General features: G+C 44.6%; 1 protein-coding gene across 5 annotated transcripts in view; it reads left to right on the forward strand.

Annotated features, from left to right (window-relative positions):
• The window catches only part of FLI1 (Fli-1 proto-oncogene, ETS transcription factor), a 90,331-nt gene that overhangs the window by 48,685 nt on the left and 19,699 nt on the right, over window positions 1-21,947 (forward strand). For all 5 annotated transcript variants that reach the window (XM_051638452.1, XM_051638453.1, XM_051638456.1 and 2 more), the window contains 3 exons: window positions 1,642-1,853; window positions 10,590-10,744; window positions 15,240-15,443. In XM_051638452.1, coding sequence (XP_051494412.1) covers window positions 1,642-1,853; window positions 10,590-10,744; window positions 15,240-15,443 — 571 coding nt within the window. The remainder of the gene's footprint in view (window positions 1-1,641; window positions 1,854-10,589; window positions 10,745-15,239; window positions 15,444-21,947) is intronic.

Raw genomic sequence — 21,947 nt, forward strand, 5'->3', positions numbered from 1 at the left:
CTCTAATTAAAGCAGAAAAAGGGAGGGGGTGATTTTGAAAGGTTATGCATCCACCAAGAAGCTGATGGAAAGGATGAACGCAGTCTGAGCTCCCACAAAAATCTTATAGCAAACACTTCACTTTAGTAGGACTTTTGCAGATGTTTGAGGGTTCCCCTGAATTCAAGCTTAGTCAGGCCAACTTAAACTCTGGGCTACTCAGGGTTATTTGGTTTTGTTACGTGATCTGAAATCTGAGACAGAAAAGTGCTGATACTTGTAAATGCAAAGCACTGACCTGACTCTTTTAAAATGGGTTAATTTCAAGCTGGAAGGGATTCTCATGTTTACCCAGTATAAGTATTGACATTTTTAGAGATGATATCATGAGCCTGCTAATATCTGATTTGATCTTAGATTCTCCTGTCATGGGAGGATTCCAGCAGTTGCACTTTCCTAAGTTTTCAGAATTTCTGTTTCCCTCTCAGGTTGTGGAAAAAGTTTGCAAAACTAACCTCAGAAACAACGGCAGCGGGAGGCGGGGAGAGAGCAACCATTTATTATTTTTAAAAGCTCATGATTTGGACTGTGTCCTCTGAATTTGGAGCACTGAGGGTTTAGCAAGACACCAGCTTTCAAAGTAAAAGCAGTGTCTGTCAGAGATGTTGGTATTTCAGGGCTTGTGAATGCTCAGTCCAGAGAGTAGGTGAGGCTGTCTCTGTCTTTGTTTCAGAGGTCTGCTCCATTAACCCACATTTAAGTAGTGTGTGCTTTTAGTTTGGGAGGTTCCTCATTCAGTTTCTGGCTTGCCAGCCATAATGGCAGCTGTGTTATGTGTGGTTAACTTAGCTCCATAAAGAACATGCAGACCCTGTCAGATGCACTTTGAATAAGGCAGGACTGTGCCAAAGCCTTTCTGAGCCTGGCATGCTTCATTTAGAAAACCCCAGCGCATCAGCTCAAGGAAACGGATAGTCCCAACTTTTTTTGTCAACATTTGGAGCTTCAGCAGGGATAAAAAAAAAAAAAAGGATAACAATTTCCTGTTTTTAAGCATTTCTAGAAATGCACAGTTTGGTAACTCACCAGTCCTACATTTCCCACAAAATAAACAGAGAGTTTAAAGTAATGCATTTTTTATCCTGCCACTAACACCCATAACTCTGACCTGTACTGACTGCTTCTCCTTCACTGGTAACCTCAAAATATAAACACCACACAAAACTCTTTGAAAGAAGATGTATAGACCTTGAAACGTCACTCTAGAAATGTTATGTATGACAGACATATCTTTTGGGTTGCTTTTGGACCAGCAAGTGCAGGCAGGTGGGCAAGTCACTCTATGGAATGGCAGATGAAGCTGCTTCCAGCAGGACGGTCTAGCACCCAGCAGCCACTTTTACTGCTTGCAGAAGTCAAGTTAACCTGAACTCTTGCCCCACCCAGAGCAACACAGCAGTCAGCAGAGCAACCCACCTGTTTTGCATACGGGTTAATGGACCCCAAAGAATCTGATTCAATCTGCAATCCTGGCAGATGGCAATTTCAGACAGCGCTGGGCAGCTGTGGGGCCCTTGCAGGTGCTCACCAGCTCAAAGAGAGAATAAGAGTGGAGTTACTGGTTTAGTCATGACTCTGAGCACTTGTTTTTTTTCTCCTCAGGAGGCCCTGTCGGTGGTGAGCGACGACCAGTCCCTCTTTGACTCCACGTACGGCGCTGCCACTCACCTCCCCAAGGCAGATATGACGGCCTCAGGGAACCCTGACTATGGCCAGCCCCACAAAATCAACCCTTTGCCTCCTCAGCAGGAGTGGATTAATCAGCCTGTCCGGGTCAATGTAAAAAGGGAATATGACCACATGAATGGATCAAGGTAAGGAAAGACCCTTTCCACATCTACCAAAGCTTAAATAAGCACAAAGCACATATCGTCCATTTGCGCTCTTGTCCTGCATGTCAACAAACTCAAGGCTTTGTCTAGGACCATATCTCACTCCCCTGGAGCTCCTTTTCCCCTCATTTGTTAATGGCCTGAGGATCTATCTCTTGCAGTTCTGCAGAAAGCGTCTCTACCACTCTCCATGAACACTGCACAGACTGGGACATGAGACTGCCAGGCTGCAGTTCATGCTGCAGACACTGCTGTAAATTACACATTTCATCACTTAGTTCAGCATCCCACAAATGTGCCATTGTTCAAGGGGCTTCTGAAGATGAGTTGGTCCTGCAGGAACGGTCAGTGTTTATACCAGTGCTCCAGAGTAAAGCTCTTAAAAGCTGCACTAAGGGACTGTGTGGGCTTCACTGGAGGGCACTTCCCTTTGCATCTGGATTTAGATTTGTGCCATGGTAGGAGCAGCCACATGAAACTGGAGAGCTTGATGGAGAAGGGAAAAGAGACTGAGGTCCTTTCTGGCAGTCTATGATGTGTATAAAACAAAATTCCATGTGAATAAATGCGACCACTGGTGAAAAGAGAGATCAGGAGTAGATCTGAGCAGTGATGATAACCATCAAAGGGACACTGGTTCTCATGTATCTTCCACAGCTTTTAGCCAAAGAGGTAGGAGGCCTGTTTCTCTTAAAAACTTTTCTACAACTCAGTAGCCTAAGAAACAAATGCACCCTCTTGGACAAAACCTGCAGTAGAAAAACAATTTCATTTTTTAGCACTAGGTTTTAGAGTTCATACAAATTTTATATTTTATTTTAATTTGAAAGACACAAACAGCTCTAACATCTGCACCATGTTAATTCACGACAGTTAAGCAAGTGAGAGGTTTTCTTCTTGAAAGGTAGAGTAGGGCTTCTGTAACAACCTGTTTGCCTGGTTTCTGAGAACCCAGCAAAGTGCAGAGTTTGAAACAGAAAGCAGCCTTGCACTTTCAGACTTGTAGAGTGAGATGATGATGTTCAAGTCTTCAAAGAGCAGCATGTCTTTTTTTTCCTCTATGTATGGAGTAGATGCTGATTTGACTATAAGATAAAGGTCCTTGCGTCAACTGGTCTTTGATGGTGATCTTTTGTAGACCAACTTAGATCTTGCCTTGGTTGTACCTTAGTTCTGGACTTCCTAAGAACTGCCTGGATTTTTGCACTAATTTTTTCAAACTCTGAATTGAGGCTGAAACATGGGAAGATGAGTTATATTCTGAAAAGCACCATCCCTGGATAACACAGGCAGAGGGATGGATCTTGGCAGAACCAGTGCATTGGGGTTTCTGATAGTCACAGAATCACAGAATGTTTGGAGTTGGAAGGGACCTTAAAGATCATCGAGCTCCAACCCCCCTGCATGGGCAGGGACACCTCCCACCAGACCAGGCTGCTCAGAGCCCCATCCAACCTGCCCTTCAACACCTCCAGGGATGGAGCCCCCACAACATCTCTGGGCAGCCTGTTCCAGTGTCTCACCACCCTCACACTGAAGAATTTCCACCTGATCTCTCACCTAAAACTCTCTTCTGTCAGTTTGAAACCATTACCCCTTGTCCTCTCACTGCAAGCCCCTGTAAAAAGCCCCTGCCCAGCTTTCCTGTAGCCCCTTCAGGTGCTGGAAGGCCACTATGAGGTGCCCCCAGAGCCTTCTCTTCTTCAGACTGAACAACCCCAACTCCCTCAGCCTGTCCTCACCACAGAGCTGCTCCAGCCCTCGGATCATTTTCATGGCCCTTCTCTGGACACGTCCCAACAGCTCCACAACTTTCTTGTGCTGGGGACACCAGAGCTGGATGCAGTGTTCTAGGGGAGGTCTCCCCAGGGCAGAGCAGAGGGGCAGAATCACCTCTCTCCATCTGCTGGCCACTCTTCTTTTGGTGCAGCCCAGGATGGAGTTGGCCTTCTGGGCTGCAACTGCACGTTGGTGGCTCATGTCCAGCTTTTGATCCACTAGGACCCCCAGGTCCTTTTCCACAGGAAAGGACTCAAGTGTGACCTCCCCAGCCTGTGTTCATATCTGGGGATACCTGGGCCCAGGCGCAGGACCCTGCACTTGGCCTTGTTGAACCTCATGATGTTCACTTGGATCCACTTCTCTAGCTTGTCGAGGTCCCTCTGGATGGCATCCTGTCCCTCTGGCATATTGACCACACCACCCTGCTTGGTGTCATCAGCAGATTGCTGAGGGTGCTCTCAGTGCCACTGGCTATGTCGTTACCATATCATCAATACCATAGTCATGAGGACTACCTGTGGCTACCCAAGGTAGTTTTCTTAAGTCATCCCTAAAATGACTTGGCTGTACTCCCATTGTCATCTTGTTATTATTTCTTCATCTGCTCAGAAAGAAAGGAGAAATAATATTGCTTTGACAAACTGATTCATTAACAACTGTAAGTGCTCTGATACCTGCAGAGAAAGGCTCTCCAGAAGTGTGTTTATTCTTGGCAAAAAGGAAATCCTTCTTCATGGGCTTGCTCAAGACTACAAGATTCTTAGGCAGAAACTAAGTGTCCTCAGTCTGCCTAAAAGGGGAGTAACAACTTCCCAGCCTGTTAGGAAAAAAGACTGTTTTGAATGTGACAACTAAGCACTAAAATAGCTTCCAGCCTTGCCTTTTGATAACTTGTTAGCATAAGAGCTTCAACCCACCCCAGAAATGTGAACATTTATCTGACTTATCCACCCTTTCCTCCTCTTTGTGGCTAAAATTTGCCCTTTCCCCACATGTCCGTCAGAGTTCATTCTTAGGGGTTGGGCCACTTCAGTTGCTTGTTCCTCTGCCCATCAGCTGCCTGGCAGGACTGACACCCCATCGGGGCAGCCCAATACAAATGAACTGGAACTCTGGAGTGAATAACAAACCTGTTCCCTCTCCTTCTCTCTCTTGTTTTTCAAGCACACCCTCTTACCGGGCTCCAGCTGCCTCATTAGAGGGAGCAGCCTTTATTCCCTGTTTCACCTGTACTTGAAGCCCTGGCATTTGCTGCTTGTTGAGAGAATGGTTTGTGTACTCTAGGGAGGGATAAGCTGCAGGAAACCTGACAGTGAAGGGAGCTGGCTGATGGCAAGGGACAGTGACCAACCTTTCCTCTTTTTCTTAGCAACCAGAAGCAGGTCTAACTGCCCTGTGGTGTAGTGTGATGAGTTGGTTTGGTCCTCAGCAGGGTGGGAGAAGGGGTCTTGGAAGAAATTCTCCAAGCCTGTTTTGCAGAGCTTCCTCTCCAAGTGCTAAACAACATGCAAAACCTGAGCAGCTTGCTACCCCATGTTGGGTTTTCCCAGTTTACTCCCAAATAGGAAAGAATTTCCCAGATAACTGCACACTGACTGTGTATAGGGGATATTCAGGCAGAGACAGGGATCTGTGTTTAAAGGAGGAAGATGGGACTTCTGTATTATTGTAAGATTCAGAAGTAGGGATTTTGTGACTGTTTCTAGTCATATGGAGGCAGTATGTGGCCTCAAAGCCTGTCCTTGCCCTCACAGAGCAAACCCCAGTGCTCTGCTTGTGCTTTGCAGTGATTAGTGTCCAAACACAAGGCAGTTAAAATCCAACACAGAAAAATTAATATCCCTGTGCTTCTTACACCCCCTTAGGGAAAGTCTTGTGTTTGTAGCACTGACCTGTTGCACAAAAAAATACAGGTTCAGCTTTTTTCTTAGCTGAGTTTGTGTCTTTTGTTTCTTTCATTTTATAGCCCCTTAAGGGAAAGATCTGTCTCCTACAATGTGCTTGTACAGTTCCCTAAACATTAGGCCTGGATTTTTTTTGGGACCTCTAGATACTTTTGTGATATAAATGCAATCAGTTCTATTAAAAAAAACCAACAACTTTCACATTTTAAATTCCAATGGACAAAGGAGGATGATTATTTAGAAAAACACTAGGTAAAGTGTAATGCAATTTATAGTCCATTTTAATAATAGGTTTTTCCATAAATGTTATATCGATTCCAAATGTAAAGAGTGAACCAAACAATAGAAGTTCCAAATGTTGACTGTATTTACTGAGCTACTACAGACCTGCACTTGTAGCTAACTCAGAGAGTGTCCTGGTTTGAGTGTTTTTTAAAAAGACCTTGCAAAATTTGTATGGTCTTGAAATGTGGAAGAACATCCTAATGTGCTGGATGTGTGCATGGGTGCAGGCAAGCTTTGCTGTGTCATTCCAACTGAGCTTAAAACTCAGTCTAGCTAAAATAATGAAGTCAGTGTTTTGAAAATGCTTTGGAGACTTTCTCTTGCTTCAGAATTTTAAAATAATGCTAAGGTTCCATGATCTCAGAGTGTATTTATGCTACAATAATTTTCTCAAAACAAAACAAAGGGACCATCTATGAGGTCCTGAAGAATAAAAATCCCCTTTAAGTAGCATGTGAGCCCTCTAGTGGGATTCCCTGTGCTGTTCTAGTCCCCAGCCAGAGCAGCGGACTCTGCAGTTACCTGCTCTTTGCATTTACCTGTGTGTGATGAACACGATTCTTTTAGACCCTACTGAGCCTCTGTGCTTCCCTTGTGCAGTCTGAGTTCTGTAATCTGTATCTTTTTTTTTCCATCCTTTTTACAGCTGCCCCTTCTTTCTGCAGACTTCAGTCTTTTCCAGAGTGATCCTCCTCCTGAGGCATTCCAGAGAGCAGGATGAGAGGCAAGGTCCAAGTGCAGTTAGATGCAAGTTTTGAGGAGCTGTGAATCTGCCCTGGTAGCTGTGTTCTCTGTCTGTCAGGGAGCAGAACCACAGTATGTCTGTTCTTACTTCCCTCACTGAACAACAACAAAATATTAAAATTTCATTTCAAATGTAAAGCTGAAATGACCAAATGGGACTTACACCAAAAAGCAGCAACTGTAAAATGAAAGGTGGGAAGAGAGGAGGAATGAAAGAATAGGAAGAAAGGAATAGAAAGAGGGAGGAAATATCCCACTCACCACAGCTGAGTCAGGTTCAGAAATCACTGAAATCCCTTATTTTGCTCTTTCGAATGAAAGCCAGAAGTGATTCCTAGACAGAGTCCATGGGACAGTAATTGCTTTATTTTCAGGTATCTGGAACACAGGCTGGAGGTGTACAGAGGATTTATTAGTCAGTGCCAGGCTAGCTGCTTGTCCATTTTGGCCAGTGTAGCATAAACTTTCCCGAAACACCAAGCTCTTGGCATCCCCAGAGGCTGCTACTGGAGCTGCTGGAACGAAGAGTCTTTGGACGGGCAGTGGGAACGAGCACTGCCTCATATTCCTTGGACTCTGTCACTGCCACGCTGAATATACTTAAGAGATCTTGTGAAAGCAGCCTATATCCAGTTACTTTAGTAGATCTACAATGTTTTCAGCCCAGGAACCTGAGCAAGCCCAGCATGTATAGCCTCTTGAAAATCTGAAGTCTGTGTGAAAATTCAAGGATTAATCTAGCATCTGAAATTTCCTTGCACAAACCATTTCAAAGAATGAGGAAATCTTTATATAATCTAAGTCTGCTTGTGGGTAATGCATGAACTAAGAAAGGAGCTATATTCAATGAATACACTATTCATGGCTCCCAGCTCCCTCTTCTCATTTGACACTGTAGTTGTTCCCCTGAATTCTTCTTTGTTTTGCTCAGAGCTACACCTACCTTTGACTGGGATACTCTGAAATCCCTCGTCTTAGGCTGGGGCAGTACAGTAATGGATGTCCTGCAGCTGCAAAGATGATCCAATCTGGCAGTGCTGCCTTACTTCCCAATAAAAGGTTCCATTTGGACCCAGTAGGAAATGCTGGGTTACAGAGAACACAAAAATAAAGATCTTCTCCCTTGCTATCATTGAAGATTTAATTGTAATTTTCTTAAGGACAGCTTGGTCTCCTGCTAAGTGAAGTTCTGGTAATGCTATTCCCAGTTATGTCTGTCCTGCTATCAGGTTGTCACTGGGGTTAGCTCTGGATCCTGAAAACTTCCTCAGAGGGAAGGGAGGCATCCACATGGACACAAACCTGTCAGGTATCCAGAACACACTAAATATCCTGCAGGATTAAGAGAGTGGCTTCTCTTCCCACAGTGGTAAATCAGGGCTTGGTAAAGGCCCCTCAGCTCTTTTCAGATCTGTCTCTGATACTGGTTGTCTGGTTTTGGCTGCTGAGACATACAGAGCAAGGCAGAGGATAGGCAGGGTCCTAACTGCCAAGCCAAGGGTTTTTTTGGTGAAAAATCATCACCAAACCACTGAGGAGTTATCTCACAGTGCTGGTGTTATTTTGGTTACTCTGCTGTATCAGTCATGTGAAAGTGCCCGATACTGAGCAGAGAGAGCAGAGACAGGCAAGGCCCCTGTGGTCTTTTCAAGTGTCTCATTTCATGCCAGTAGAAAGCATGTACACTTCTAGGCAGATAAGCTTTTTGGAAGATGATGTTTTCTGAGAGTCTGGTTATATCTTATAGTTCTGTAGGAGTATTATGTATGGAACTATATTATCTGAAACAGTTCGTATCTCAACTAAGGGGTTTATTTTCCAGGGAAATTTAACTACAGAGCAGGGGAGAAGAGTGAACCCCTCAGAAGGACCTTTGGCAGGAGGTAGTTGTGCCCAGCACCTCTGGCACCTGGGATGTGCTGACTGCAGGGAACCCAAAGAAAATCTTACCCAGTCTGAAGGAGGGAGAAATTCATCCCAAAGGCAGGTGGGAATCCATCTGTGGGGATCTGTGTGTTCGGGTCTGCCCCCCTGGCCGGGCTGCCCGCACCATTTAGAGCCAGCAGCTGGTCTCCAGGCAGGGCAGGCAAAGGGGTCAGTCACCTCCCAGGGACCGTGAGCACCAAACCAAACAGTCTGACACCTCGAAGCACGGATGCTCTCACTGCTTTTCCAAGTCTTCTCAGGACAGCCTGTACCTCAGGAAAGAATAAGATTCTTTGTGCTGCTTCAGGGCTTTTTCTCTGCCAGTACAGGCCGCATTTAACACCTGACACAGAGTATTTCAACAGAACGTTAGAAACGATCACATTCCCTGTGAAAACCCTGGTGTCCCTGCAGTTGCTCAGACTCTCCTCTGACTGCCACGGGGACATTAAACCTTCAGCAGTTTCCCTCTCTGAAGGCAGATTTTGGTTCCCTGCCTGGAAAAACAGTAGGCGAAATAGTAAAACCTTAAATTCGAACATGTGTAAGTTATACATCTTATTTCCATTTTCAAGCAACATTCCCTCAGCAAGACATGAGGAAAAAATTACCATCTGCCTTAGAGTATCTCAGTGGAGCATTTATCTCCCAGCCATGATAACTGAATTTCAGTAATTTCTCCCTCCCCCCCCATTCAGATTAAGAAACAAATTTGTTTAGTGTCCAAACTTGGAAGTCTTGCCAGCTGAACTCAGAGGGTGGGATTTGGTGCTCTGTCATAGTTCTTACCCTTCAGCGAATGGTTTCCTCCCAGGCCACTTGGCTTTTGGCAGGGAAGGATGGCTGTGAGATTAAAGCAGGGAAGTAAACTGCACTGGAGATGGGCTCTGTGCTCCCTTTGCACAGAGGTTGCACCCTAATGCACTCTGGTAAGGGTGAGGGCAGCAACCCTGTGCTTCCTTGGTACATTCTTCAGGGCTGGGATGTGCCTGGGACAGGCTGGGCACTGTTATGTTAAGTGACCTCTAGAGCTAAAAGCATGAGTTACTACAGCAGCTGGAGAAAAACAAAATCTGGGCTCCCTATCTGTGGTTTGGAGGCTTGTAATTCTCCCAGAGCAGGCCAGAGAAAGCCTATTGCTTGCCAAGGGTCTGTATGCAGTCCAGGTCTCAGCACAGTGCCACCTGAGTTGCTAAACGTTCCCTCCTCATCACTCCACCACTTCAGAAGTAATGCTGGGGCCAGAGTCTTTTTCACATGCAGTTTCTGTGGTCTAAAGTTCTTGCCTCACACCGAAGGCACCTAAGATTTTTAGATTTCCTATCCAAGTAGTAGACAAGCCTGGGACTGTTTAACTGTAGGAACAGACAAGATCAGTTACATTCAGCCCTGTATAAATAAGGCTCTTTAGATACCATGCTAATATAGTAGTATTCTCCTATTCCCCTGTCATTTTGGCATGGGTATTTTGTGTTTATTGTTAATGAAATGAAGGGAGGTGTATCTGTCTCTGATCAGCTCTGTAGAAATGCTTCAGGTCACAAGGTGAGCAGTACAGTCTCCACTAGCCTTTCTGTTAGCCTTTCTAGCAGAAAACAGCGTGCAGGGTTGTTTTGAACCCAATGCAAGAGTGAAACAGTCCAACAAGGGCTCCTAGAAGCATCAGGCTGTATCTGAAAGATGGCTAGAGTGCCACTGGGCAATAAAGGATAAAGGGTGAGAGGGGCTGTCACTGATTATTTTTTTAATCTGCGTCATGAATATTTCAGAGGTGTTGAGCACGACCTCGCAGCTACCATTGCCTTTGGCTGAAATTCACTCTTCTTTGCACCTCAAACTCTCTTTCCTCCAACTGGTTTCATTGTCAGAGATCCTCTCTGTGAGACTTGTAATTCATAGATCATCTTATGACATTCATGTGACAGGCCAGGAGCGGCCTCTCCCAAATGTGAAGGAACTCCCCTTAACTTTTCCCCTTCAGGTACTTGCCACGGCTGTAACCCAAACCTCCTTCTGCCACAGCAGGGCTGAGAGGTGCACAATAATGACAAGTCATCTGTTTCCTTTCACATTTCAGGGAGTCCCCCGTGGACTGTAGTGTGAACAAATGCAGCAAACTCGTCGGAGCAGGAACAGAGTCCAACCCAATGAGCTACAGCACCTACATGGATGAGAAGAACGGGCCTCCTCCCAACATGACCACCAACGAGAGGAGAGTCATTGTCCCAGCAGGTACAACCACTGTCCAGCTCTTTGTGTTGTGTTTCCCTGCTCTGTCTGAAATACCCAGTTGAACAGATAAGGCTTGTTTATCCACTCTCTGAGGACCTCTCTTTCTTACAAGCATGTAAAAAGTAAGGAAAACATCAGAGTTTCTGGCTAGTGGGAATTTCCCATGTCCCAGTATATCTACTGCCTTGAACTAGAATAAGAGGTGGATACTGATGCTGCTGCTTTTTTTTATTTTATTTTTTTTATTTTTTCTGGAATGAAGTGTTCTTATGTGTTGAACCAAATCCATCTCCTGTCTTATGTTAGAGGAGAATCTGCAGTGCTTCCTGGGACATGCATGCTATGATCAAAGAGCACAGTCCATAGGCAAGACTTAAGCATGAAATGGACCCAAATTATAACTCCCATGATGATCTGCAGGATCCAGATGCACTTTCATGTCATATTGATTCAAAATGAGCTAGTTTGTTTTCATTTTTTGTTGTTGTAAGTAGAAAACTAAAAAAAATTATCTTTTGCAGGAACTATATTACCCTTCCAAAAATTGTTACACAGAAACATTCCTGTCCAGTTCTCTGTTTGTATTTGATATCCACATCTGCTGTCTGAAACTGGCAGGATGCATTAGATGCATTTGGATAGTCAAGGATGAGAGCTGCTGGGGCAAGCAACTGGTGAGGCCTGAACCTGGAATGAGAGGGGAGTCTTTTCCCTGCAAAGTTTATATACAGATATATAAACATGCTAGCCCAGAAACTTTCCAGCAAAGAAGGTATTAGGAGCCAAGTCCTGATCCAGTTTACATACCAAAGTCTTCACTGATTTCAAGGGGTGCAGCTTTTCACCCTCTGTTTGTGAGGGGTTTGCTGAGGGTTGTAGCTGATTCAAGCAGATGAACTGTTGGCAGAAAGAAATGTACTCGTGGAATTTAGCTCTGTTTTCTGATTGTGGCCTGACCACAAACAGATGACAATTCCCAAGCATTTGTTTGCCATTTAGGATGAAAAGGAAAAGCTTGAACTAAATGTAGCAAAGGGAAGCCAATAAAAGATTGACAGCAAATCTCCAAGTACCATGTAAGCTGTTGTTAGGATCTGCTTAGAGAGCTTAGCTAACCCAATTGGTGACAGCATCACGTGTGTTCAGTGTCAGCACTGCCTAGAAAGGTGTTAGCTGATACCAACTGGTCAGTATATTCACAGAATAGAATGTCTTGGGTTGGGAGAGTGCTCTAAAGGTCATATAGTCCAGCCCACGTACAATGAACAGGGACATCTCCAACAAGACCAGGTTGCTCAGAGCCTCATCAAGCCTGACCTTGAATGCCTCCAGGGATGGGGCCCCCACAACCTCTCTAGGCAACCTGTTCCAGTGATCCCCCACCCTCATATTAAACAACTTTTTCCTAATGTCCAACCCAAATCTCCCCTTTTCTAGCTTGAAACCATCACCCCTTGTCCTATCGTTACATGCCCTTGTGAACAGCTCTTCCCCAGCCTTCTATAGGCTCCTTTCAGATATTGGAAGGTCACTGCAAGGTCCCCCTGGAGTCTTCTTCTCTTCTCCAGGCTGAACAACCCCAATTCCCTCAGCTTCATAAGAGAGCTGCTCCAGCCCTCAGATAATTTTTGTGGCCTCCTCTGGACACACTCCCACAGGTCCATGACCTTCTTGTGCTGGGGGCTCCAGAGCTGGATGCAGTGCTCCAGGTGAGGTCTCACCAGGGCAGAGTAGAGGGACAGAATCACTTCTCAATCTGCTGGCCAGACTTCTTTTGGTATTCTTTTGATATTTAAAATATATTCAAGGTGGAGTATTTATCCTGCCCCTCACTATTTATGTATATTTTAAAAGACCAGGGGTTGGGCTAAAGTGTAGATGTAGATACGGGAGAAATAACATAAGTGGAAGAGAAGGTTTAAAATCTCCTTCTTGAAGACAAGAGAAAAAAAAAAAGACATTTTTCCTCCTCGTGAGTATCCACAAATAAATAAAAACCTTGAGATACTTGTGAAATAGCAGTGATTTACCAGACTTTAGAAGACAATAATGAACATCATCCCAGATCTCTGGCTGCGGGATATGAGGCCAAATTCATCCAAGAAAGGCATTTGGAAATTTTAATACAATCCAGAGTAAAGATTTATAGTGCATTAGGGTGAAGATAGGCAAGAATAATGTCACATTAAGCTTGCAATAGGAATAATAACAGCAAACTCTAAGCCGTGTTTCAAGAAGGCAGTTTTTCAGAGACCATTCAATGTCTGTGACAGTGATAAATAGGCTGAATGAGTATCTGAAATTCAGAAGTGTTTGTTTAAAGGCAGACCACAAATTCACTGTGCTCTCTAAATCTTGGAGGTTTTTTTCTAAACTCAAGACAAAAAACTCTTTCAATTAAAAAAAAAAAAAAGAACCCTCCCTTGAGTACTTGCATTGTAAAATTTGCAGTTTTGCCAGTGCTTAGAAAGCAGAATTTGAATTGGCTATTGCCAAAATTTAAAGGAATTCCATCTCTCTTTCCCAATGCAGACTTGCAAAGATACAGGGTTGTATGTTCCATGCTTACAATTTAACTTTAGGCAACCTGGTTTTACTGGAAATTCGGTGAGGAAACGCTACAGTTATAATGTCAATAGTCCTTGTGATACGAGGAAAGGTAGAGAGACCTGGGGCTGTTTGGTCTTGAGAAAATAAGACTAAGAGGGGACCTGATGAATGTCTATAAATATCTGCAGCGTGGATGTCAAGAGTGGGCCTGTCTCTGTTCAGTGGTGCCTGTGACAGGACGAGGGGAAACGGCACCAAGTGACAACACAGGAAGTTCCACCTCAACATGAGGAGAAACTTCTTTCCTGTGAGGGTGACAGAGCCCTGGGACAGGCTGCCCAGAGAGGCTGTGGAGTCTCCTTCTCTGGAGGCTTTCAAGACCCATCTGGACACGTTCCTGTGTGACCTGCTCTGGGTGTTCCTGCTGCAGCAGGGGGGGTTGGACTGGATGATCTTCAGAGGTTCCTTCCAACCCCTGTGATTCTATGATTCTTACTTATCCATTTAATGCAATTCTTCTGGAACTCAGCTGCCCAGGAATGTTCTGGGTACAGCCACTACCTGACCTTGTGTGTCAGGGATCCCTGCAGCTCAAGCACACACAGTTTACAGTCCTGGACCAAGGCACTATTTTATACACTATAAAATGTGTGGCAGAGGCATTTCTTGTTGCTGCCCAGAGCACAAGCTGTATGATGGCTACATGGTTCTGATCCATTTTCTCAGCTGCCCCAGGATCTGAAGTGTTTGAGGTTTATCTTAGAGGAATGTACCAGCTGTAATGGACAGATCAAGCATCTCCACAGTTAAGACTTGAATTCACAACCCTCACCAGCTGCAACAGCACATGAATTTGCAGCTTCAATTTTCAAATGGGATTCATGGGGAGATGGAGCACAGGAAACATCTGAAAACACAGATATGCTCTGAAAATGACTCTGTAAAAATGGTATCATGGCACCAATTCTTTCTGGGACTTTCTGATCTACTGCTCTTTTCAAAGCTCAAAGGATGATTTCTTTTTTTAACTACTGATGCAGCAAACCATCACCATGGGGCCTGAAACTCCAGCCGGGTTCAATCTCCCTCTTACGTCACCAGCAGTAATAAAGATTCCACAGCTGGAGCTTTGCTGACAGTTGATAATGATGCATGAGACAGTATAAAATCCACATTGCCCTCCAATAGCTGTACTGGTTTTACGGGGCTAGCGGAGGTAGAATTGTGTTCTTGTCAGCAGGGTGAACAAATGTGACTCAGAGATACATGGCAAGCTGCTCTGTTTAAGCAATAATATTTTTTTTCACAGTTCCTTTGCTGACTGTAAATACCAGCATCCTCAGACTTTAAAATGCCATCTGTTGGGACTCTGTAGTGCACTTGTGAAGGATGGTGTGACTTATACAGCACTGATGTAATTATATAGCACTGCAGAACCAAAGCTGTGGCAAGAGTGCCCTTTCAAAGGGATGAGTTTGTTTTTGGAAGCTTTTTTCTAGAGGGAGAGAGTCAAATATCACTAATATTGTTCCCAAGCATAGGGATATTATTCAAGGCAGGTGGGAGATAATAAAGAGAACTTACCCTGCCAGAGGGTCAGTGTGATCAGTTTGTGCACCTTGAGCCCTGTTCTAGCACAAGACTGGTTCATCTTGGCAAAACATGTTTGCATCTGTAAATCAGAATCATAGACTAGAATCATAGAACAGTTTGGGTTGGAAGGGACCTTAAAGATCACCTAAATCCAGCCCTCCTGCATTGGCAGGGACACCTCCCACTAGATCAGGTTGGTCAGAGCCCCATCCAATCTGGCCTTGAACACTTCCAGGGTTAAATTAAATCCATTTGGTTGTGGAAACAATGGTTAATGCTTTGACTGGGCTACAGAGTGTGTTGGACTTGAGGCTTGTGTATAGTGTTGACATCCTTTGTGCTTTCCTGCCAGATCCCACCCTATGGACACAGGAACATGTGCGCCAGTGGCTGGAATGGGCTATAAAGGAGTATGGATTAATGGAGATTGACACCACCATCTTCCAGAACATGGATGGCAAGGAACTCTGCAAAATGAACAAGGATGACTTCCTCCGAACCACCTCCCTCTACAACACAGAAGTTCTGTTGTCTCACCTCAGTTACCTCAGGGAAAGTAAGTATTGCCTTGACCCATCCCAGCCCTCATGTGACACGCTGATAGGATAAGCTGCCATGGGTATTGAACATCTAGGGCTCTTCTTGCAGGACAAATTGTACCAGGGATGAGGGGAAAATAACAGAGAAAGACAAGCAGAGAGAGCAAATCAGGAAGGGAGGAATAACAAGTGGGTTGGAAAGTTATTTTTAACTTAGATGGAGTTCTTGGTGCTATCAGGGAGGTGAAGAACTGAGCAGGACTCTTAAGAAGATTAGATAGTTTCACAGATAATAAAAACATCTGTGGCTATATGATAAAAATACATAAATTCGTTGAGGAGATTAAACCAAACATTAACTGATGTGTCACGGGCAAATTATTCCATAACTTTGCAGTTAGAAAGCTGTACACTCTTCCCTAAGGCTCCTGGTAAAGACTGCTTCAAAATAAAACCCACAGCTGGTCAGAACTGGAGATTTTCTGTGTTCCAGGAGGCTCAGATTTGTTGGAAAGAGGAAAAAAATACAAGAGTGATTCCCGAAATATGTGTGCTGAAGCAGATGTTATGCAAATGACCTGGTACTCAAAGAATGACTTGTGCTGAACCCCTTTATTGCTCCTCTCCATCCCACACTAGAGTGTGAGATGGCTCCAATACTCCTTCTTGCTGTGCCAAGTCTCTCAGAAGCTGTGAGCAGTTTTCTGAGCTCTTCTGGAAAAGGAGCCCAGGCAGGAATGACCACCTTCTGGTCAGCACCTGCTCCTGGGGCTGAGAGACTTAATTCAGCCCTTTCTAAGATTTTCCTTGTAACCAAGAGCATGTCCATAGCTTCCAATGTCTCCTCTTCATCTATAAAATGGAGGTTAAAGCATTTCCTTTCTCCACAAAGGGGTGCTAAGGATAATTATGAAGAGACCAGAGAATTTGGAACTAAATCCCATATGCTCCAATATTTTTTTCAAGCAAAACAGATTTTACAGGTGTATAATTATTTGAGGACTGAAAAATCAGGGGAGGGTGCCATAAAGCAAGGTGGGAAGGCAGGGAGAGAAAGAAGAAAGTACATTTTCTCCACTGGGAAATCAAATTGTGATGTAAAGGCAGCTGAAGGTGCCTCCATCTGACCAGTGCAATAAAGCAGCGAGACCACAGTTATTTAGGGTATTTCTTCAAAGCTGTTCAGTGCTGCTCTGTCCCTGCCTCTGCTAAAATCAGTGGGAGTTATAGAGATTAGAGTGGGACAAGAGTTAGAACACAGATGGGTGCCTCTGGAAACCCCACCTTTATTTTGTTTGAGAAGTCGAGCCAAAGAAGTGATTCACAACAAATAATTGCATTGGAGTTGAACAGTTTTTCTCCCTTGTGACTTCACAAGAAAATAATTTCCCACCCAAAGGGCTGTGCAACTTTCACCCTGTTTCATCAGCAAAGAGCTGCTGGTTCACAGAACACCTCAAGATGATTGCAGACACTAATTAGCTTTCTAATTAAGGTTTGTGTAGAGAATTACACGTTTTTATGGGAAATCTTAAGGCAGTTTTGTGAAGCCAGTGCTGCTTTGGCCAAACCCACTGGCTGTGACGGGGCAAATGAGACGCTTTGTAACCGGAAATGGTTTTAAATTCCCACAAGATAAATAGTCAAGTGAGACACTTGAATTGTCTCGTTGATAAGACTTGAGAATTGACAGAAAGAGACGAAGAAGGAGTTGTATGTTTTTTAATCAAAGAACCAGGCTGAATTTAAAAAGGTTGGCAGAACAGTTGGATTCATGTGTTGCTTTAGCCCCAGTGATTGTCTCAAGCATCAGTGATCCCATCACTTGGGTTGTTCAAAGACAGTGTCAGAGGAATTGAGTTCTTACTCTCATGGCATAAGTCTGAAGACCTGCATTCAATTGCCACCTTTGCCATTTGCTGCTGTGCATTTCTTCAGGAGCAAATTCCTGATTTATCCTACTACCCTTAGATACCTGGAGTCCCTAAATCAGCAGTCTGGTCACATTGGTCTCCATTTATAGAAAAGAAACAACAGAGCATGTTGAAACTCAGGGCAGTAGTCCCCCAGTTCACACATTGCCTTCAAATGCCTGAAATTAGGAGGGATAAACCTTCACCTCAGATCCTCTGTGCTTCAGTTTTACTCCCTGTAAAATCACAGAACCACAGAATCATTTTGTTTGGAAAAGACCCTTCAGATCATCAAGTCCAACTGTTACCCCAGCCCTGCCAAGGCCACCACTAAACCATGTCCCTCAGCACCACATCTACACAGCTTTGAAATCCCTCCGAGGATGGGAACTCTATCACTGCCCTGGGCAGTCTGTGACAACCCACTGGGTGAGGAAACTTTCCCTAATATCCAATCTAAACCTCACCTGGCACAACTTGAGGCCATTTCCTCTTGTTCTATCACTTGTTACATGGGAGAAGAGACCAATGATGGGAGGAAATATCTAAAAGAAAGTGCCGTCCCATGGTTTGCCAGTGCACACTTTGGGAAATGCACTTTGGCTGTTTGGGCTGAGATGGGCGGATGAAATTAGCTAGTGACCCTGCCTGCCTGTTGGTCTTGTCTGTTGAGATGGCAAATCTGTGGGATGGGGATTGTGCCTTGTGTCCCTCAAGCCCCAGCACAATGAGTACTAATGCAGGTGCAACAATTAAGTCCTGTTGCAGCGCACGCTGAGTAATAATAATGAAAATATAACATTCTGCCAGAGGAATGCCTACAGTGATTTCTATGCTATTAAGCTAGTGCAAAACCCCAGCAACTTTGCAGGATTCAGACAAAGTAGTTCTTACAACTTTACGAGGATGCACACAAAAGGAGAATTCAATCCCAGTCCATCCCCAGCCTTTATGCTTATAAATTTCTCTGCGTTCAGCCCCTTGGGCCGCTGTGAGACGTCACGCGAGCGCTGTCCTTGCTCCAGCAGGCTCCTGTCTGCAGGGAGGGCAGGCAGGCTGGGGAGAGCATTCCTTTCCCTGCAGCTGCTCCCAGCCTGCCTAATGACAGTCTGGTTTCTGGATTGCTGGTTAACTCCCTCACGGAGTAACGCCTTCAAAAGGGGCTTATTGTTTTTCCAGACTGATTTCCAGCGGATGTTTAGTGCTGAGCCTCTGAGCTCAGTGCCACGGGGAGATGGTCTTTTTTTTCAGGAATTTTCCCCTTTTGTAAGGTTGGCTGTTTCAGAGACATCCAGCTCTGTTCCTGCTCAGAGTGGGGAATATGATGGCAACAAAACACAGGAGAAATTTGGGGAATTTAAGATCTATAGGCTTGATTACATCTGCTGAGTTTCTCTCTGGAAAGGTGTTTGTCCTCTCAGGCTGTTAAGCTGGACGTGTGATGACTAGTGAATCCCAAACTTTGGTGTTTGTTTTCCAAGAAACAAAGCTGATCTGAACTTTCTGAGCCTGTTTGCTAATCAGGCAAGGAGACCCCTTGGAAATTAACCTTCCTCAGAAGGTTTTCCACACTTTACACTCCTGATTAGGGCGAAAGCATTCTTAAAACTGCCCACAAAGTATGTTATTTTGGCACGTCTGAGTCCAGACCGAAAAAATAAACCGGTAACATCTGCAAGACCTCAACAAAAGCTCAGTCTTAGTTTTGGAGACAGAAGATTCAGATGAGTTATTTAATATTGACAAGACTAAACCAAAGCCATATCACAGCACCTTTAGTCTTCAGGCAGAGCTTAGGTCTAAATCAGAATCATGCAGTTGTTTCCTGTTTCCTCAACCTATTGAAGCAGACAGGAATTCAGACGTTTCTGATCTTTGAGAGATCAGAGTCACAGAACCCAGTTCTGCAGCACACTTTGGAGTGTCTCAAAACACCCCTCAGTAATTCTTTTCAGGGAACTAACTGTCACCCCCCTCAAACGATTCCCTTTAAGTGTTTCTTCCAGTGTCCCCTCCAAAGTGTGAAGCCTTGGCTTTTTCTTCTTCTCACTCATCCCCCTGCACCTTCAGACTCCAGACTGACTGACTGCTGTGCTGGTATCTTTTCCAAACACTGTCTGCCTGGTGAATCTTCTCCAGTCAGGCACAGGGCAGTGGGAAGGGAGATTTGAATGTTTTCATGCTATGTTTGGGATGAAGATCAAAAGAAGCCTGAACTGTCACCTCCTGTCCTTTTCCTCTCTAGTGATGGGGGGTCAGTTGTGTGTGGTGTGTACAAATGAAAAGATCCTGAAGGGGAAAGAATGAGACTGGTGAGAAGCAGAAATCTGCTTTGTGGTTCCAAACCATATAGTAATGCCAAACAAAACAATGCTGTTAAATGCAGCAGAACCCCTATTCTACAAGGAGATGTGGAGGGAAGGCCACATGGTCTTCAGAAGGTCATGATAAAAAAGGCTTCTAGGTTAAATAGATTGTGAAACTGAGATGTTCCTGCATCCCAGAAGGATGAGCTGCCTTGTGAGATGAAGACTTTATGAGGAAAAAAAATCCCTTGCACTGTTCTCCTGCCCTTTTCCAACTATCTCTTTAATTAATGCAAGGGAAATAGAAGAAGAAAGGAAAACGTGAAGTGAACCATAAAATAACATGTTTAATATAAATGCTAAGAGAATAGCCCTGTACTTTATTAATAATACCAGTATTTCCAGAAAGAGCTGATTTAATCTAAGTTGTCACTGACCCAGTGAGGGGTAGGGAGAATAAGAAAAAAACAAAAATTCATCACAGCCGACGTTTTGCCCAAGAACGAGTAAGGGAGGGAGCAGCCTGGCCTCTGTCTGTCTGTCTGTCTGCTTCTTTCTGTCCTGATCTGTGTCTCTGGCTTTCCCTCTTTTCCTCTTTCATTCAAAACCCTTAATAGGAAACACATTTCCTTTTCTGTGGTGTTCCCACCAGAAACCTCAGACTGTCGGGCAAAGGTGAGAACTTTTAGCAATTAAGCTGGGGGAGGCACCATCCCTTCCCAGTGGCTTGGGCTGCATTTTTTTAGTGTAAAGTAGCTATAGGTTGATCATACAGGCTTGTTCAGTGCTATTCATCACCCTACCCCCACCTCCTCAGCCAGTCAGTGCAACCAGGCATTGGCAGCCTATTTAGTCATAGAAAACTATGAATTCCCCAGCACTTCCCTGTCTGGGGCAAGCTGGGCTGGGTGTTGCATTCAGGACCTACTTCAAATAACCTGAAAAGGAGAGTGGTGGACAGGAGTTTCCCCACAGATATTCAAGAAAGAAATGCCAAAGCCAGAAACCATCTGATGAAAACATGAGTCAGGTTGACAAGCTGTTGCAATTCCTTCTCCAGCAGCAGCAAGAGACCAGCCAATCTCTAAATATTTAAGCCAATCACTTTTGCTATCTGCAAAGTCAAGGTACCCTTGGGATCCCTTTGAACTCCTTTCCTCCTAGGTTACCATGTTATCCAACCTGATCTTCTGAAACATTCCTTCTCTTGCAGCATCTGGTAGCATCCATCCTCCACTCTGAGTAGGCTTTGTTTTGCAACACCTTCTCTTTCTGTGTACTTGCTGGCTTGTGCACCTCTTTGGCTTTGTCTGCATTTGGGGAAGAAAAGAAATCCGTAGGAACACAGGGCTAATAAGATCCAGCACGTGCAATGGCTGTTACTTCTGGCAGTGAACTGCCTAATCCTCAGCTCTCTCAGGAGAGTGAGACATACTGTCAATACTACTGAGGGGCAAGTGAGGTCAGTGTTATATAGGATTGTGTGGATTAGAGGAATGTGGAGACTGCATGGCTTGGTCACAGGATCCTAATCAGTTAGGATTAAAGTACCTGCAGAAGAGGTATCCTGAGCCCTGTCAAAAAATCTGGGGATGCTCAGGGGCACCCCAGCAGATGCAGAACCTGTGCTGTTTGCTGTGTGTTGCCTAGGACCTTAAATGGTGCAGAATCTCACTGAATAAACCTCACTGACAAAGGACTGAAAGCAGAAAGGGTTTGCACGAGCACTCCTCACCCACACCCATCCCTGGGGAGGTTGCTGCCCTGCTCCAGGTCACAGTGCCAGGCCCTGCCAAGAAGGGCCCTGGGCCTTGTTATCAGTGTCACTGCCTGATGGAGTGGAAGCTTTTTCAAAGAGCTGTAGGAAAGGTGAGCCGAGAAGATTATGTAGGGTAAACATATAACTAGACAACCATGAAATGTGTATTACATGCTGGCTTCCAAGAGCTCATGGGGCCTCTTCCTCCGTTTCCAGAGGAGGTTGCAGGAGAATCAAAGTAAAATGCTTAGAAAGAAACATTTCCACCACAGACTGCAAAGCAAAGACCCTTTTAACGAGCTCTTTTTGTGTTCCTCTTGAATATTTTTTTTTCAAGTGGGGCTGGGTGGAAAGGCCACTCTGAACCAAGAAAGCTACTTTCAAACTCCACAAAGCATGGGAGATGTTAGAATATCATTGAGGTTTTTGCAGCTGTTGGCCCCAAACCAAGCATGTGACACCCTAAAAGTGTTCCAACCCTGACAGTGCAATTTGTGTCACTACTACTGGATGTTCCTCTAACAGGAAATTTCCCTATCACAG

This window comes from Apus apus, chromosome 22, assembly GCF_020740795.1.
Source record: "Apus apus isolate bApuApu2 chromosome 22, bApuApu2.pri.cur, whole genome shotgun sequence".
Lineage (NCBI taxonomy): Eukaryota > Metazoa > Chordata > Aves > Apodiformes > Apodidae > Apus > Apus apus.